The following is a 19,339-nucleotide window of genomic DNA, read 5'->3' as shown; positions in this document are numbered from 1 at the left end:
CAGGGAAGTGTTAACAATCCAGCAACAACAGGGCTTCACGATTGCTGGGAGTATCTCAAGAAAACAAAGGGATTTGGATGGGACGTTGATGATACTGCAGGTCAGTATGGACTAAAAGGTCTAACGTTCAGCCCTGCATTAGCTATGAGCAGTGTTCCGCCATGGATTCTTCCTGCTCCTGAAACAAATATAAATCTACTGGAGGAAAAGAAAGATCATCCAGATCAGCAAAGCTTTGCAATAGTATGTAAAAACTATCTGAGTTCTTCATATCATGGGTACATACACATTTACACAGATGGATCAAAAGATATACAAAATGGACACTGTGGCATAGGAATATATATACAAGAATTCAACCAAACATATGGATACAGATTGAGTAATTTATTATCAGTATACTCAGTTGAAATGACAGGAATAATAACTGCTTTGAGGTGGATTGAGGAAGTTAAACCCCTTAAGTCAGTCATATGCACTGATTCAATGGCAGTCTTACAAAGCCTTGTGTCAGGAAATTCAATAATTAATCATTTGTAAAATCTCATGCTATGAAGTTCAATGATCTGGTACATTACAAAATAATGCAAATAATGTATAAAGCTAATGCAAAATTACTCCCAGTCAGGATACAAAGGTTCTTCTCACTTCAAGATACAGGGTATAATTTAAGAGACACCTGCAGACCTGCCGTGCCCATGGCCAAAACAGAGATTAAAAGGAGATGTCTATCTGTTGTTGGGGTTGCATTGTGGAACGATGCCAATATAAAAGGAAGAAATTGTTGTCCTTTTTTGGTTTTCAAAAAAATGGTTTGTAAGGCGATTTTTGAGGGCTACAAGTGTTTATAATTTGTGAAGGATGTTGTACTTATTTATGATTTTGTTGTATTTTGTTTTATAATTTTTCTACTTTGACTCTGTTACGTTATCGTTATTATTATGTGTATATGTATATCTATGTGTTTGTGTTTGTGTTTGTATACATATATACGTATGTGTATGTGTGTATGTATGTATGTGTATATGTGTATGTGTGTATGTATGTGTATGTATACTGTACGCTGATGGGCAGATTAATTTGTTAATTTGTTAAATAGGACAGGCTTTAATATAAGCATTATGCTTCAGCCTGTGCCTTTTCAGTCACTTTATGATGTTTGAGGTTATTATGATTGTATTGTTATTATTTTGTGACTGAATAAAAATAAATAAAAAATAACAATAAGAGAAGACCTGGTTATAGAAATGAGACATCTGTTAGCACACCTTAGAAACCTTGGTATTGTAGTCCAGTTATGTTGGGTTCCAGCACATATTGGGATTAAAGGTAACGAAGTAGCTGACAAAATAGCCAAAAAATCTCTTAAACAAGATCACATAGCTATCCATATTCCATTGGGGAAAGGGGAAGCTAAAACAATAATTAAAGAGAAGACTACGGAAAGATATAATAGACAATATTTTAAAGTTCAGAGTCATGTTGGGGGGAAAAGGGTTACAGCAGTGGGTGTGAACAGAAGAGAAGAGGTAGTGTATACTAGACTGAGACTAGGGCACACAGGCCTTAATGCAACAATACAAATAATAGGGAAAAGTGATGGCCTTTGTGTTGACTGTAAGGTTAAAGAAGATGTAGATCATGTTTTATTTCACTGTACAAAGTATAATGATTGCAGAAAGGAATGGCTTGAAAAAGAAGAAGAATCAGGAATCCATAACATACTGGAGGAACAACGAATGCAGAGAAATAGAATTACGGCTCTTATCCATTACCTAAAGATAACAGATTTAATTAAAATAATTTAATATACGTTTTGGTTTGTTTGTTTATTTGATTTGATTCTGTTTATTTGCTTTAGTTATTTATTTTCTTATTTTAGTTATTATTTATCTACACTTCATTATGAAAAAGTGAAATAGTCTGGCCAGTTCCTTTACACACTCCTGTACAGTAGGTGGCGGTATACACACTAAATGCTGTAACCCGCCATCAACAGAAGAAGAAGAAGAAGAAGAAAACTGTGTTGTTAGCTGCAGTCCGGCGGAGCTAGGAGAGAACTTTCCGACCAGATTTCTCATTCTAAACATAAAAATGGTGAGACTGACTTACTGTTTAACGCGGGTTTAATATGTTTTTTATGTTTCCGTAATGATGGGTGTGAATGTGTCTGTTTATAGTACGCGTTTAATAAGCTAACTGAGGCTAGCTGCGATGCTAAACGGGCGTTGTCAGTTGAAAACAGAATAACGAGTTATTTGTTCAACTGGTGTACTTTAATGTTGGATGGACTTTAATTCAATTCAGTTCAGTTCAATTCAAAATGTATTTCTATAGCACATTAAAACAGCCTCAGCTGACCAAAGTGCTTCACTACAGCAACTGCATCACAAGAGAGTCATCAATAAAAGCAATAAGAATGACTTCATCACAGATAAAAATAAAATGTGAGATACAATTAGCAATAAAATAACAATAACAATAAAAGTAGCACGCCAAGATGAACTCCATTTCAGCTAGTGGAAGGCCAGGAAAAAGAGATGTTTTCAGTCCGGATTTGAACTGAAGAGTACAGACTGACTAATGTTGGATGTTAATGTGGACTTTCTGACATTTTGGTGGCTGGACTTTGTGGATGTTCCTCGCTTCTCAGGCTGAAGTGGAGGAAACTCTGAAGAGGATCCAGAGTCAGAAAGGCGTCCAGGGAATCATCATCGTCAACTCTGAAGGTAAAACCTCATCTGGTGTCCCAGCTTTAACCAACTCTCTGTTTTCCGTTGGGCTCTTAAATCAGCTGGGGGGGTCACATGATGCTGCACAGAATAAAAACAGAACAGAGCAGACTCCACAGACCAGAGGCGCTGACGTTAAAGGGACAGTTCGCCTCTTTAAAGGGACAGTTCGCCTCTTTAAAGGGACAGTTCGCCTCTTTTGACATGAAGCTGTGTAACATCCCATATCAGCATCATTTCTGAACATCTTCTTACCCCCTGCTGCGTCCTGTGAGCAGAGTTCCAGCCTCGTTTTGGCGTTGATGAAGGTAGTCCGGCTAGTTGGCTGGGGTTTAAAAAATAAAGCGTTTTGCTTCTCAGAACAATATGCGTTCAACAGAGTAATACATTTGCATCACAAAATGGTTCTACAGGAAAAAGTCAGACCTCACAATCTCTTGGCCCTATTTTCTCTCCCTTCATATCACTGCCTGCTGCCGCCTGCCGACAGCCGCACCTGTTACGGTGTTTACTGCTCGGAAGCAGGGGAGTGCTCGGTCTGCACAGTTTACATTGGACGCATTGATATGAAGGGAGAGAAAATAGGGCCAAGAGATTGTGAGGTCTGACTTTTTCCTGGAGAACCATTTTGTGATGCAAATGTATTACTCTGTTGAACGCATATTGTTCTGAGAAGCAAAACGCTTTATTTTTTAAACCCCAGCCAACTAGCCGGACTACCTTCATCAGCACCAAAACGAGGCTGGAACTCTGCTCACAGGACGCAGCAGGGGGTAAGAAGATGTTCAGAAATGATGCTGCTGATATGGGATGTTACACAGCTTCATGTCAGAAGAGGCGAACTGTCCCTTTAAAGAGGCGAACTGTCCCTTTAAACAGTTAGAGGGAGCTGAGTCATTGATGCTAACATGATGCTAACATGATGCTAACATGATCCTCCTGCTGCAGCCAGGTTTCTGTAAGACTAAATATATCAATACACATCAACTCATTCACTAACAGAGACTTTAAAGGAGAGATCTGATATTCAGAAAACCACAGTTAATAGTTTGTTAGGTTCACTAAAGTGTCTCTGGGATGGGCTCCAGCCCCCCCACCACCCTGAGATGGGTTTATAAAAGCATCCGTTCCCATCAGAGCTTCATGCAGCCGTTATAAAGCACCTCAGCTCAGTTAGTTCAGGATGAAATACACCAAACATCTGTTCCACCTCCAGCTGTTTGAGGAGGAATCTGCATCCAGGGGATGCAGGGCAGCGGTGCATTCTGGGTAATGGGCGACATGTTTAACGATCAGCTCAGAGGAACTGAACACCATCAGGTGGAGCTGGTGGAGGTCCGGTTAAAGTTCTGCTCAGAGAGCAGCTGAACGGAATAAACCAGAGAAAACACAAGTTCCTCCATTTTAAACATTTAAAGCTGAACGAGCAGCTGGAAAACTGCCCAGATGTGGCAGAAGAAGAAGAAGTAAAGTTTAATCTTTGTATTTTTGTCTCTTCAGTCTTTGTTTTTCTGTAGATTTCTCTGGTCTCGCTCAGTAAAACTCTGTTTTAAAGCAGTTTAGTTGCACCATGAGAAGAATAAACTCTTTGAATCCGGTTCTCTGTGCATTTAACTGTAAACGGACCCTGTTGTTCCTCAGGAATCCCCATAAAGACCACCCTGGACAACTCGAGCACGGTGCAGTACGCCGCCCTGCTGCACCAGCTGGTGATGAAGGCCCGGACCACCGTGCGCGACATCGACCCCCAGAACGACCTCACCTTCCTGCGCGTGCGCTCCAAGAAGAACGAGATCATGATCGCACCAGGTGAGTCCGCATGGGCTCCAGGTTCCAGTTCTGCCCAGTTCTGAACAGTTCTGCCCAGTTCTGAACAGTTCTGACCGGTTCTGACCAGTTCTGACCAGTTCTGACGGGCTCCAGGTTCCAGTTCTGCCCAGTTCTGACCAGTTCTGACCGGTTCTGACCAGTTCTGACCAGTTCTGACGGGCTCCAGGTTCCAGTTCTGCCCAGTTCTGACCAGTTCTGACCGGTTCTGACCAGTTCTGACCAGTTCTGACGGGCTCCAGGTTCCAGTTCTGCCCAGTTCTGACCAGTTCTGACCGGTTCTGACCAGTTCTGACCGGTTCTGACCGGTTCTGACCAGTTCTGAACAGTTCTGAACAGTTCTGACCAGTTCTGACCGGTTCTGACCAGTTCTGACCAGTTCTGACCGGTTCTGACCGGTTCTGACCAGTTCTGACGGGCTTCAGGTTCCAGTTCTGCCCAGTTCTGCCCAGTTCTGACCGGTTCTGACCGGTTCTGACTGGTTCTGACTGGTTCTGACCAGTTCTGACCGGTTCTGACCGGTTCTGACGGGCTCCAGGTTCCAGTTCTGATCAGTTCTGACCGGTTCTGACCGGTTCTGACCGGTTCTGAGCAGTTTATCTGCAGGTTTCTGCCTGGAAGGTTTTATTAATGTTTTATTGAAACAACGCTGTTTTCATGTGTGTCAGAAGAAAATTGATTTCTTTCTTTCTATTAAACTCTCATTAATCTGACTAATGAAATAACTTTTAATTACAAATTTACTTCTGTTTATTTATAAAGTGCCAAATCACAACACGTCATCTTAAAGTGAGGGTTCGGAGGAGATTCACCCTAGGGTCATTTGAACCGTGACATCCAGCCAAGGCGGCTCAATTTCTCCATTGATAAAATAATTTCACAACTCTACAACATAAAAATTCATAAAAAAAACATGTAGAATATAGCATATACTTTGTTGTCTACAGTAGTAGATCAACCCTCATCTTACTTTGAAGCTCCCAGATCCAGGAAGTGACGTCGACGCAGCTTTAGCTGCAGAGAAGCTATCAGGCTTGTGTTGATAATAATAAACTCCTGGACTATGTACAAACTTTCAAATGCATCGCTTTGTGAGTACAGACCATATTTGTACTACTGTAGAAGTTTGGTGTCATGGCATGTGATTTTAGTGTGGTAATTTTGGAGATACTGCCAGGGTCTGTTAGCGCTTGTACTAAGCTATTCGGGATAACTCAGTAACTCAGCTGATGTTCAGCCAATATCGGAAAAACTTGGCTGGATGTCACGGTTCAAATGACCCCCGGGTGAATCTACTCCGAACCATCACTTTAAGGCTCTTAGTCCAAATAATAATGAATAACCTGAATGCATGTTTTCTGTTGCTGCCACATTACATTTATGTATTTAAAACAGAGTTCATCAGGTATTATTGAGGAATTAGTAAAGATTCTGAGCCTCAGCTGCAGGTCAGAAACAGCTAAAGTGTGTGTTTAACCGTGTTTAACCGTGTTTAACCGCGTTTAACCGTGTTTAACTGTGTTTAACCGTGTTTAACCGCGTTTAACCGTGTTTAACTGTGTTTAACCGCGTTTAACCGTGTTTAACCGCGTTTAACCGTGTTTAACTTTGTTTAACCGCGTTTAACCGTGTTTAACTGTGTTTAACCGTGTTTAACTGTGTTTAACCGTGTTTAACCGTGTTTAACCGTGTTTAATCGTGTTTAACTGTGTTTAACCGTGTTTAACCGTGTTTAACTTTGTTTAACCGCGTTTAACCGTGTTTAACTGTGTTTAACCGTGTTTAACCGCGTTTAACTTTGTTTAACCGTGTTTAACCGTGTTTAACTTTGTTTAACCGTGTTTAACTTTGTTTAACCGTGTTTAACCGTGTTTAACTGTGTTTAACCGCGTTTAACCGCGTTTAACCGTGTTTAACCGCGTTTAACTTTGTTTAACCATGTTTAACCGTGTTTAACTTTGTTTAACCGTGTTTAACTTTGTTTAACCGTGTTTAACTGTGTTTAACCGTGTTTAACCGTGTTTAACTGTGTTTAACCGCGTTTAACCGCGTTTAACCGCGTTTAACCGTGTTTAACTGTGTTTAACTGTGTTTAACTGTGTTTAACTGTGTTTAACCGCGTTTAACCGCGTTTAACCGCGTTTAACCGTGTTTAACCGTGTTTAACCGTGTTTAACCGCGTTTAACTTTGTTTAACCGCGTTTAACCGCGTTTAACCGCGTTTAACCGTGTTTAACCGTGTTTAACCGCGTTTAACTTTGTTTAACCGTGTTTAACCGTGTTTAACCGTGTTTAACCGCGTTTAACCGCGTTTAACTGTGTTTAACTGTGTTTAACCGTGTTTAACCGTGTTTAACCGTGTTTAACCGTGTTTAACTGTGTTTAACCGTGTTTAACCGTGTTTAACCGTGTTTAACCGTGTTTAACCGCGTTTAACTTTGTTTAACCGTGTTTAACCGTGTTTAACTTTGTTTAACCGTGTTTAACCGTGTTTAACCGTGTTTAACTGTGTTTAACCGTGTTTAACTGTGTTTAACCGCGTTTAACCGTGTTTAACCGCGTTTAACCGCGTTTAACTGTGTTTAACCGTGTTTAACCGTGTTTAACTGTGTTTAACCGTGTTTAACTTTGTTTAACCGTGTTTAACCGTGTTTAACTTTGTTTAACCGCGTTTAACTTTGTTTAACCGTGTTTAACCGTGTTTAACTGTGTTTAACCGTGTTTAACCGTGTTTAACCGTGTTTAACCGTGTTTAACTGTGTTTAACCGTGTTTAACTTTGTTTAACCGTGTTTAACCGTGTTTAACCGTGTTTAACCGTGTTTAACCGTGTTTAACCGTGTTTAACTGTGTTTAACCGTGTTTAACCGTGTTTAACCGTGTTTAACCGTGTTTAACTTTGTTTAACCGTGTTTAACCGTGTTTAACTGTGTTTAACCGTGTTTAACCGTGTTTAACTGTGTTTAACCGTGTTTAACTTTGTTTAACCGTGTTTAACCGTGTTTAACCGTGTTTAACCGTGTTTAACTGTGTTTAACCGTGTTTAACTGTGTTTAACCGTGTTTAACCGTGTTTAACCGTGTTTAACCGTGTTTAACTGTGTTTAACCGTGTTTAACCGTGTTTAACTGTGTTTAACCGTGTTTAACCGTGTTTAACTGTGTTTAACCGTGTTTAACTTTGTTTAACCGTGTTTAACCGTGTTTAACCGTGTTTAACCGTGTTTAACCGTGTTTAACTGTGTTTAACCGTGTTTAACCGTGTTTAACCGTGTTTAACCGTGTTTAACTTTGTTTAACCGTGTTTAACCGTGTTTAACTGTGTTTAACCGTGTTTAACCGTGTTTAACTTTGTTTAACCGTGTTTAACTTTGTTTAACCGCGTTTAACTTTGTTTAACCGTGTTTAACCGTGTTTAACTGTGTTTAACTGTGTTTAACCGTGTTCTCCCGTGTTCTCCACAGATAAGGACTACTTCCTGATCGTGATCCAGAACCCTTCGGTGTGAAGCTGTAGAACTGCTGACCGGCTCTTCACTCTTCAGTTCATCTTGTTTTTGCTTGTTTCTAAAAGTAAACATCCTGTTCACCAGAAGCTTTCTGAGAACAGAAAGAGATGGAAACACCATCCATCCCCGATGACCTCACACAGATAAAAGTGTGTCATCTGTGCACAGATTTCTTTTTCCTTGTTGTAGCATTCCAGATGTGTTCTGTGTTCGGGTTTCCTCCCACAGCTCAGCGTATGAGGCTGTTTATGTGCATCTCATTATCAGCTTAGAAAGCAGCGACTGAAGCAGGAAAGATGTGGAAGCTTTGTGTTTATCTCTTCTTATTTATTCGTCATGAGAACATGTCAGCAGGGAACAGCACAACTAACACTTTCTGCTTTTTATTGGGAACATTGAGAAATAAAACAAGTTCAAATGCTTTGTTGTTCCAGGTTAAATCATCTTTGGTGTTTAACAAACTGCACAAACACTGATATATGTGTGTGTGTTTATGCACATAAATCAGAAAATATCTACATATACAGAAAATAATGCAGATAAATAAAGAATAAAAAACAAGCAGCACGGTTAGAACTGCAGGTTGAAAATAAAGTTTTCCACCTGAAGGTTTCATTAAGAAGTCTTTAGTAAGAAAAAATACATTTCTTCCATATAAATACGTTTTATCTGATGATCAAAAGTCAAACAAAAACTATTCTGATAAAGTTATCTAAAAAAAGAGTAGTCGTAATAAATGTTGATTATGTTATCTGGAAGATAAAACATTTGTTTTTAGGAATATAAACAAATGTTGATTATGTTACCTGGAAGAAAAAACATTTGTTTTTAGGAATATAAACAGTCATTAATGTTGATTATGTTACCTGGAAGATTAGTTTAGTCACAGTAAAAATGGTGCGCGGCCCCTTTAAGTGGAGCGGATGACGTCAGAGCCCCTGGCTGGCTTTGTTTGTCCGGAGCTCCGGAGCTTCAGAGTGTCCGCAGACAGCAGAGGGGACGGAGCTGCGTATTTTTCAGGCTCGAGCTGTGACACAACTGCGATAAGATGCCGTCCGACAGACCCTTCAAGCAGAGGAGGACTTTCGGTAAGAGCCCCGCCGACATGACCGGGTGGAGAAGAACCGCAGAGCGGATAGCTGGAGCCGGCCTGTTAGCCGCTTAGCTTAGCCTAGCTTAGCCTAGCTTAGCTTAGCTCAGCCCGTCTGTTGACAAGATGTTGTCCGTCGGTCTGCTGTGTTGTTGTGGCCGTTTATACGCGTATGGCAGCTGATCACAGCTTGGCTTTAACACCGCTGAGAGGCTTTACATTAAGTGTATTAAACCTTATTAAACCTTGTTCCATTAATGTTAAACATAAAGTGTATTAATGTTAAACATTAAGGATGAAAAACAAGCAGTGAAGTCGCGTGTTTGTATGTAAAATATCGCGTTGGCAGAATGTAGGTTAGCTGCTGCTAACAGCTGCTGCTGTTAAAAGGGCCATCTGGGTCACTGTCACAGGGTAGGGGGCTAGGAAGCTACCGGGGCTAGGAAGAGCTAGGAAGGAAGCTACTGGGGCTGGGAAGGAAGCTACCGGGGCTAGGAAGGGCTAGGAAGGAAGCTACCGGGGCCGGGAAGGGCTAGGAAGGAAGCTACCGGGGCCAAGAAGGGCTAGGAAGGAAGCTACCGGGGCCAGGAAGGGCTAGGAAGGAAGCTACCGGGGCCAAGAAGGGCTAGGAAGGAAGCTACCGGGGCCAGGAAGGGCTAGGAAGGAAGCTACCGGGGCCAGGAAGGGCTAGGAAGGAAGCTACCGGGGCCAAGAAGGGCTAGGAAGGAAGCTACCGGGGCCAGGAAGGGCTAGGAAGGAAGCTACCGGGGCCAGGAAGGGCTAGGAAGCTACGGGGCCGCTTTCCTCCAGCTGTGGAAGAGAACTCTCTGTTTGCTGAGAGGAAAACAACATGTGCTGACACATTACCCCAGTACACGTGTTCACTGATTTATGTGGTAATCTGACGCCAGCAGACGCCCCTGAGGGGGCAGGGAGGGGGCAGGGAGGGGTCCGGAGTCCGGCCGTTGCATAATGTTCCCACAGAGGAATAAAGGAAGGCCGGAGACCGACAGAAAAGCGCATTTGTTGTGTTCTCACCCTCCTCATAAAGTCACATAATCAGATGCTGTGACTCACAGTTTGAACTCGCTGACCTCTGACCTCTGACAGAGTCGCTGCTGTTGTTGCCACGCTGACTCAGATCTATTATGGGACATAAAGACTGAATAAAGTCCACTTAACCAGCTCACTTTATCCATCCTCGGGTATGGATTCACACTATTCATTACACCAGTGATAGTAGAAATGGGATTAACCCCTTTAACAGCAGGTAAATGTTCTGAAATCATACCATTAAATGAACTAATCATACAATTATGAGCAGGACTCTTAAGAATTATATTAAAATCCATCAGGAAATGTGATCCTACTGATGAAAAGACTCATTTTATAGGCTTTCAGATGTGAATAGTTACCAAAAACTCATCGTAATAAACAGCTTTACACATCAGGAAATGGAAATAAAAACATCTGGTTCTGAGCAGGTTTTCAGATGAACACATGATATATAATGCTGTGTCATTAGCCGCTTTGGGACTGTAGGAACCTTTGGCAGTTCTAATAACCTTTTAATCCGCGGGGCCGTTTTCTCCCCTGTTCGGACATACAGGAACTCGGGGCTTTCTCCCTCAGTTCCTATAACTATTTAGCTCCTTCTCCGAGGTCGGGTCTTTTCATGGTTCTATAGAACGATCTGAGGGAGGTGTGTGGTGGTCGGTAGCTACGTCCCATGTCATGCTGTCACGGCTGAAATGTTTCCTCATAGACACAGACACAACCGGCGGGTGTTTAATGAGTTAAACTTACACTGGTCTCATTTGTCTGCAGCGCTCTGCTCTCCTTTCTTCCTTCATGAAATGAAAAAGTATCTCCTGACTCTCTCTGTGAGCTTTTCCAGCCTCGATGTTAGACGCCTGATGTGATTGTCCATGATTAATATCACCATCATGCAGACCATAAACACAGTGGCCTCCCCGCTCTCCATATTAGCTTCTTTGTGGTGGTTTTTTCTTCTCTCCTTACTTTTACCGTTTTGTTTTGTGTTTGAATGTGGCGCTAAACGGCTAACAGCTAACGGCTAACGGCTAACACGTCACTGAAGCAGACGGCTGCGCGCGGCGCATCAGTCCCTATCAGGTCCCGACTCATGTGCGAATGCAGACTGAAACAGTTCCGCTGGGGAAGGACAGTTATCAGAACGAAATTCGAGGAGGGTAGTTCTGATAACTACTTTCTTAGAACGGTCTGTCCGAAAGCGGCTATTATCTACTGAGCCAGAGTTCAGAAGCCAAACTAAGTGCACCCTGACTGCTTTCTGCTGTAAATACAGACAGTTTCCAGCAGAGGGCGCTGTGCTGTCATCTTTACCGAAAACACAACCTGATCTGAATACGTCCAGAGAGGTCTTTATTTACACTCTGGCTGTGTTACATACTTGCATACTACATACTACATATTGCATACTACATATTGCATACTACATACTTGCATACTACATACTGCATACTACATACTGCATACTCATCGTATGGCCAGAGCGTTTACCCACAATGCATTGCGCTCCTGCCCGAGCCGAAATCAGCCGGCCTGAAGCTGATTTCTCTTAAGCTCTAAACTCTGTAAACTTTAGCAACATTTGAAACATTTTCAGGTGAGAAAGTAGTCGTTTAGATCCCCAACGTGTTGAAAACCTGACAAAATACCGGCTGTTTACAATTTTGTTCCCACGAATTCGGCGCTACTGAAGCTAGCCGTAGTGAGCAACGCACTTCCGGTTATTTTCACAAAATAAAATACCCGTTGCCTTTTATCACAGGGAAAGCCATTACCATACAATTGGTGCTTTTGTTTTGAAAACAGGAAGTGAACCTACCCTCGTTGTAGCTAGCTTGAAACTGCCGTTTTGACAGGAAATGACGATCGGCGACGTCACGTTACGTTGCATCTTGGGTAGTTTGAGTATGAGTAGTAACCTCATGATGCATACCCAACATTTAGGAGAATCTAGTATGCATCCGGGAACCCATAAGTAATGGGACGGTCTGAGGCTGGACAGTTTAACACCTGCTGAGGAGCAGCTGGTTTATTCTCTGGTAGAAAATCCCAGATTTGAAACAAAGGAGCTTTTCTCCTGAACTTTGAACCCTGACTGTGTTTAAAAAACAGTTTTCCTGAAACCCAGCATTTGGCGTGTTGTTGCATCATTGGACTGAAGCTCTAAAACGGAACTAACGGAGTAAACGGTGGCGTTATTCTGTGTATGAATGTGCTGATTCGGCCTCTCCTCGGTCAGAGATCGATTCCTCAGCTAATTATTCCCTCAGTTAGGAGGGAAACAGCCCAAATAATGAATAAATCTCTCTCTGCTTTTAAATATTCTACCAAATGAAAGCAGGACGTCGAGGAGGCGGCGGTCAGAGAACAGACGTTACATATCAGAGCCCGTGTTGTTGATAACATGATCTCATTGTTTTTATGGAAGAAACCTTAAGGAGCGCCACAGATTAACTGATTCTATTCACACCACAAAGAGTCAGAATTACCAGCTGCTATATTTATCTGATTTGTTTCTAACTAACCAGTAAAATGAAGATAATAACTGGATAATCATATTTTATGGGTTGGGTTTGGTCACATGACTTAAAGATTCAATCATTTCCATATTTCTGTGATTTCTGGCATATTATAGACTAAATACATTGATTAATGTGTGTGTTTGTCCACAGCTGACCGGTGCAAAGAGGTCCAGCAGATCCGGGAGCAGCACCCAAACAAGATCCCTGTAAGATCCCGTCTAATCTCACACTTCTCTGCTCCATCATTCTCCTTTAGCCTCAATCAACCTCCATCAGCCTCCTTTAGCGTAGGGTTCGTGTGAGCGGAGGGTTCGTGTACGGGTTCGTGTACGCGGAGGGTTCGTGTACGAGGCGGAGTTCGTGTACGCGGCGGATTCGTATATGGGTTCGTGTACGAGTTCATGTGAGCGGAGGGTTCGTGTACGGGTTCGTGTAAGCGGAGGGTTCGTGTACGGGTTCGTGTAAGCGGAGGGTTCGTGTACGGGTTCGTGTACGCGGAGGGTTCGTGTACGGGTTCGTGTACGCGGCGGATTCGTATATGGGTTCGTGTACGAGTTCGTGTGAGCGGAGGGTTCGTGTACGTGTTCGTGTGAGCAGAGGGTTCGTGTACGAGTTCGTGTGAGCGGAGGGTTCGTGTACGTGTTCGTGTGAGCAGAGGGTTCGTGTACGCGGCGGAATCGTGTACGGGTTCGTGTACGAGTTCATGTGAGCGGAGGGTTCGTGTACGGGTTCGTGTAAGCGGAGGGTTCGTGTACGGGTTCGTGTGAGCGGAGGGTTCGTGTACGGGTTCGTGTGAGCGGAGGGTTCGTGTACGGGTTCGTGTGAGCGGAGGGTTCGTGTACGGGTTCGTGTGAGCGGAGGGTTCGTGTACGGGTTCGTGTGAGCGGAGGGTTCGTGTACGGGTTCGTGTGAGCGGAGGGTTCGTGTACGCGGCGGATTCGTATATGGGTTCGTTTACGAGTTCGTGTGAGCGGAGGGTTCGTGTACGCGGCGGAATCGTGTACGGGTTCGTGTACTTGGAGGGGGGGAGGGGCACTGTAACACCATTCAAAGGATATATGTTGGAACAGGGAAACACGAGTTAATGAGCACAATAATGTCACATATACATAAAGAGAGTAAAGTGAGGAAAGGTGTAACAGATGGGTTTGTGTATGGTTTGTATTCGTGTACGAGTTCGTGTACGGGTTGGTGTACGCGGCGGATTCGTATATGGGTTCATGTACGAGTTTGTTTGAGCGGACGGTTCGTGTACGGGTTGGTGTACGCGGCGGATTCGTATATGGGTTCATGTACGAGTTTGTTTGAGCGGACGGTTCGTGTACGGGTTGGTGTACGCGGCGGATTCGTATATGGGTTCATGTACGAGTTTGTTTGAGCGGACGGTTCGTGTACGGGTTGGTGTACGCGGCGGATTCGTATATGGGTTCATGTACGAGTTCGTGTGAGCGGAGGGTTCGTGTACGGGTTCATGTACGGGTTCGTACTCTGACCTTGACCCTGACCCTGACCCTTACCCTTACCCTAACCCTTACCCTAACCCCTAACCCTGACCCTTACCCCTAACCCTGCCTTTAACCCTGCAACAGACCTGCTTTAAACCCATTTGTTCCATTCTGATGTGTCTGCAGGTGATCATTGAGAGGTATAAGGGAGAGAAACAGCTTCCCGTTCTGGACAAGACCAAGTTCCTGGTTCCCGACCACGTCAACATGAGCGAGCTGGTGAAGATCATCAGGTAAACAAACGCCTTCTGAAGCTCAGGAGACTTTTAGAGTGAAGTAAGAGAAATTAAAGTGAAGCTGATCCTTTGGTGGCTCACTGTGAGGCTGCTTTACGCCGCTGTGATGTTATGGTAGAGGTGGCACCACTCAGCTGCTTCTCTCCTTACCCTAACCCCACCCTCTCTTACCCTCCCTTACCCTAACCCCACCCTCTCTTACCCTCCCTTACCTCTCCTTACCCTAACCCCACCCTCTCTTACCCTCCCTTACCCTAACCCCACCCTCTCTTACCCTCCCTTACCTCTCCTTACCCTAACCCTACCCTCCCTTACCCTCTCTTACCTCTCCTAACCCTACCCTACCCTCCCTTACCCTCTCTTACCTCTCCTTACCCTACCCTCCCTTACCTCTCCTTACCCTAACCCCACCCTCTCTTACCCTCCCTTACCTCTCCTTACCCTAACCCCACCCTCTCTTACCCTCCCTTACCTCTCCTTACCCTAACCCTACCCTCCCTTACCCTCTCTTACCTCTCCTAACCCTACCCTCCCTTACCTCTCCTTACCCTTACCCTAACCCTACCCTCCCTTACCCTCTCTTGCCTCTCCTTACCCTAACCCTACCCTCCCTTACCCTCTCTTACCTCTCCTTACCCTTACCCTAACCCTACCCTCCCTTACCCTCTCTTACCTCTCCTAACCCTACCCTCCCTTACCTCTCCTTACCCTTATCCTAACCCTACCCTCCCTTACCTCTCCTTACCCTAACCCTACCCTCCCTTACCTCTCCTTACCCTTACCCTAACCCTACCCTCCCTTACCTCTCCTTACCCTTACCCTACCCTCCCTTACCTCTCCTTACCCTTATCCTAACCCTACCCTCCCTTACCCTCTCTTACCTCTCCTTACCCTTACCCTACCCTCCCTTACCCTCTCTTACCTCTCCTAACCCTACCCTCCCTTACCTCTCCTTACCCTAACCCTACCCTCCCTTACCCTCTCTTACCTCTCCTAACCCTACCCTCCCTTACCTCTCCTTACCCTTATCCTAACCCTACCCTCCCTTACCCTCTCTTACCTCTCCTTACCCTTACCCTAACCCTACCCTCCCTTACCCTCTCTTACCTCTCCTAACCCTACCCTCCCTTACCTCTCCTTACCCTTACCCTACCCTCCCTTACCTCTCCTTACCCTTATCCTAACCCTACCCTCCCTTACCCTCTTACCTCTCCTTACCCTTACCCTAACCCTACCCTCCCTTACCCTCTCTTACCTCTCCTAACCCTACCCTCCCTTACCTCTCCTTACCCTTACCCTAACCCTACCCTCCCTTACCCTCTCTTGCCTCTCCTTACCCTAACCCTACCCTCCCTTACCCTCCCTTACCTCTCCTTACCCTTACCCTAACCCTACCCTCCCTTACCCTCTCTTACCTCTCCTAACCCTACCCTCCCTTACCTCTCCTTACCCTTATCCTAACCCTACCCTCCCTTACCTCTCCTTACCCTAACCCTACCCTCCCTTACCCTCTCTTGCCTCTCCTTACCCTAACCCTACCCTCCCTTACCCTCTCTTACCTCTCCTTACCCTACCCTCCCTTACCTCTCTTACCCTTATCCTAACCCTACCCTCCCTTACCTCTCCTTACCCTTACCCTAACCCTACCCTCCCTTACCTCTCCTTACCCTTACCCTAACCCTACCCTCCCTTACCTCTCCTTACCCTTACCCTAACCCTACCCTCCCTTACCCTCTCTTACCTCTCCTTACCCTACCCTCCCTTACCTCTCTTACCCTTATCCTAACCCTACCCTCCCTTACCTCTCCTTACCCTTACCCTAACCCTACCCTCCCTTACCTCTCCTTACCCTTATCCTAACCCTACCCTCCCTTACCTCTCCTTACCCTTACCCTAACCCTACCCTCCCTTACCTCTCCTTACCCTTACCCTAACCCTACCCTCCCTTACCCTCTCTTACCTCTCCTTACCCTAACCCTACCCTCCCTTACCTCTCCTTACCCTTACCCTCTCTTACCCTCCCTTACCCTCTCTTACCCTCTCTTACCTCTCCTTACCCTAACCCTACCCTCCCTTACCCTCTCTTACCTCTCCTCACCCTAACCCTACCCTCCCTTACCTCTCCTTACCCTTACCCTACCCTCCCTTACCTCTCCTTACCCTTACCCTACCCTCCCTTACCTCTCCTTACCCTTACCCTACCCTCCCTTACCTCTCCTTACCCTTACCCTACCCTCCCTTACCTCTCCTTACCCTTACCCTAACCCTTACCCTCCTCCACCTTCAGGCGCCGGCTGCAGCTGAACCCCACCCAGGCCTTCTTCCTGCTGGTCAACCAGCACAGCATGGTGTCCGTCTCCACCCCGATCTCTGAGATCTACGAGCAGGAGCGGGACGAGGACGGCTTCCTCTACATGGTCTACGCCTCGCAGGAGACCTTCGGCTGCTAGGGGGGGGCAGGGAGTGGGACGCCTCCAGGTGCTGGGGGGCCAAACAGAGGGGGGGGTCCAGGTGTCCAGGGCTCCACCAGAAAAACCCCCCGATATTCCCCACTTTGTTGCATTACAGGCTCCCTGTCCGCCGGTCATCTGACCCCCCCTCCCTCCCCTGTCGTTGCCCAGCACCACTTCGGTCAGTACATGAAACACTAGCTAGAAACGCCCGAGCTGCTCAGATTGTCTGTAACGGATCGGTCGGTCGGCCGCTCTTCATCCTGCTCGTGTTTTACAGAAGCCGAGCGGACACACCGGGGGTCCCGGTCCCGGGGGGGGGGGCGTGCCGACGCAAACCGAACGCCATCAGTACTCGTTTTGGTTCCTAACTCGTCTGTTTTTGCTGTAGATTTAGTTCCAGTTCGGTCGATTTGTTTTCGTCACTTTTGGTGAAGCTCGACGCCGCGGTCGGGCTCAGATTCACGCCATCCGGTCACGGCTTATCCGCAGTAGCATAACGCGTGCAATACCCCCCCCGTTACGCCTCCCGCCACCTGCACACCGCTTCAGCCCCTCCCCCGTAAGCACAAATATATCGCTGCTCGCCGCGCCCATCTGAACAACCAATCAGGCGAAGGTAGACTTTAGGCACCCGGCTGAAGGCTGCTGGCGTGTTTCTCGGCGCCGCCGCGGGGCCGACCTTCAGCACAGAGCAACATGGCGGCGGTGAATCCATCCCAGAGGGCGGCGCCTCCTCCTGGTTAAACGCCACAGTAGCATCAGACGTAACTAAATGTATTTAACGTAGGAACTGAGCTTCTTTTGCACATGATTTAAGAACGAATTAAAAAAGTTTCCTGGTTGTTTTAATTAGAAATGACTTTAACTTTTCTATCTGCTCACCTTTCGTTAACCAAGACAAACAAACGTTGTCCTGCACTACAAACCTTGCATGTTCTTGTTCTTCTTTTTTTTACATGAATGTATAAAAATGTATGTTGATTTTACGCTATGGATATATAACTGTATTGTTTTAATTAAGAAGTCTTTTTAGATGTGTCCCAAACCAAAAAAACTGAAGCTAAGTGTGTGTAAAACAAAAAAAACTGCGTATAAACGATCATATAATCGAGTGTGTTTTTCTTTGGGCTCTCACCGTTTGGACAGCTGTACATAGATGAGTTGCTGCAACTTATTCAAATCATTTGCCAATAAATGAAATAAAAGTTGCCTTTAAATACTTTGCTCCGTGTGGTTCTGCTTTCTGCCAGCAGGGGGCACCAAACCCCAGCAGGAAACTGGGTAAAGATTAAATCTGCGTAAACGTTCTTTGTCTGTTAAATGTCAGAAGAAAAAAATTAGGTCTAAGCTTAATGGATGAATAGTGATCAGAAATTTACTCTGTTGGCGATCTACGGTGGGCTCAGTTATAACTCTGTGATGGTGATTAAAAACGTGTAAATTATGATACCGGACCTTTTTATATAGTCTATGGGCTTGATGTGGTGCTCATGTGAAAATCAGAACTTTCAAACAAACAGGAACTTAAAGGGGAACTCCGGGGCATTTGAAGCACATTTCCATTGCTAGAGGTTGTCAAATACTGACGGTAGGACACAGAGAGGTGCAAATCTGCGCTCCCTGTGCGGCGATTGCGCTGTTCGCTCAGCCTGTCATGCCAACCAAGTACGTGGTGGCTAAGGGGCAAGCGCTAACCCTTCCACGTGAAACAACAACTTGCACACAGCAGAAACGTCACACCACTTTATAAACCATCCGACAATAAAGTCACAAGCCTTACCATATGCATGGTTCTCACATTACTGGCATGGGGACGTTACAAAACAACTTTATAAACAGCATGTAACTCACCGGCTGGTTGTAGGCTCGCGCCTTTGAAAGCCCAAAAGAGTCGATGGACGATACTCCCATATACAAAACAATTATCTTCTCTAGAAAAACTGCGTTCAAGTATTTAAAACATTACAACAATACATGCCCAGTAATATTGTTTATAATGTTTTAAATACTTGAACGTAGTTTTTCTAGAGAAGATAATTGTTTTGTATATGGGATTATCGTCCATCGACTCTTTTGGGCTTTCACATGCGCGAGCCTACAACCAGCCGGTGAGTTACATGCTGTTTATAAAGTTGTTTTGTAACGTCCCCATGCCAGTAATGTGAGAACCATGCATATGGTTTTGATGGTAAGGCTTGTGACTTTATTGTCGGATGGGTTTTTAAGTGGTGTGACGTTTCTGCAGTGTGCAAGTTGTTGTTTTACGTGGAAGGGTTAGCGCTTGCCCCTTAGCCACCACGTATTTGGTTAGCATGACAGGCTGAGCGAACAGCGCAATCGCTTCACAGGGAGCGCAGATTTGCACCTCTCTGTGTCCTACTGTCAGTATTTGACAACCTCTAGCAATGGAAATGCG

General features: G+C 45.1%; 2 protein-coding genes across 2 annotated transcripts; both read left to right on the top strand.

Moving 5' to 3' along the window:
- Positions 1-1,986: 1,986 nt before the first annotated feature.
- dynlrb1 (dynein, light chain, roadblock-type 1) lies at positions 1,987-8,485 on the top strand. Its single transcript, XM_075460027.1, has 4 exons — positions 1,987-2,097; positions 2,654-2,729; positions 4,374-4,541; positions 8,021-8,485. Exons 1-4 carry the CDS (start codon positions 2,095-2,097, stop codon positions 8,062-8,064), a joined length of 291 nt encoding a protein of 96 aa, XP_075316142.1. The 5' UTR covers positions 1,987-2,094; the 3' UTR covers positions 8,065-8,485.
- A 523-nt stretch (positions 8,486-9,008) lies between these two features.
- On the top strand, positions 9,009-18,143 carry map1lc3a (microtubule-associated protein 1 light chain 3 alpha). The gene is made up of 4 exons (XM_075460026.1): positions 9,009-9,152; positions 12,880-12,935; positions 14,361-14,467; positions 16,758-18,143. Exons 1-4 carry the CDS (start codon positions 9,113-9,115, stop codon positions 16,918-16,920), a joined length of 366 nt encoding a protein of 121 aa, XP_075316141.1. The 5' UTR covers positions 9,009-9,112; the 3' UTR covers positions 16,921-18,143.
- Positions 18,144-19,339: the final 1,196 nt, after the last annotated feature.

Source organism: Odontesthes bonariensis, chromosome 3, assembly GCF_027942865.1.
Source record: "Odontesthes bonariensis isolate fOdoBon6 chromosome 3, fOdoBon6.hap1, whole genome shotgun sequence".
Lineage (NCBI taxonomy): Eukaryota > Metazoa > Chordata > Actinopteri > Atheriniformes > Atherinopsidae > Odontesthes > Odontesthes bonariensis.
The sequence above is the reverse complement of the archived record's forward strand: the minus strand, read 5'-3'. Positions and strand labels throughout refer to the sequence as shown.

Bases quoted from the DNA above. Each gene is read 5' to 3' on its own strand.
- dynlrb1 (XM_075460027.1), top strand. The intron at 2,730-4,373 runs GTAAAACCTCAT...GTTGTTCCTCAG, and splicing joins CATCATCGTCAACTCTGAAG to GAATCCCCATAAAGACCACC. The intron at 4,542-8,020 runs GTGAGTCCGCAT...TGTTCTCCACAG, and splicing joins CGAGATCATGATCGCACCAG to ATAAGGACTACTTCCTGATC.
- map1lc3a (XM_075460026.1), top strand. From the start codon at position 9,113: ATGCCGTCCGACAGACCCTTCAAGCAGAGGAGGACTTTCG. The intron at 9,153-12,879 runs GTAAGAGCCCCG...GTTTGTCCACAG, and splicing joins CAAGCAGAGGAGGACTTTCG to CTGACCGGTGCAAAGAGGTC. The intron at 14,468-16,757 runs GTAAACAAACGC...CTCCACCTTCAG, and splicing joins GAGCTGGTGAAGATCATCAG to GCGCCGGCTGCAGCTGAACC.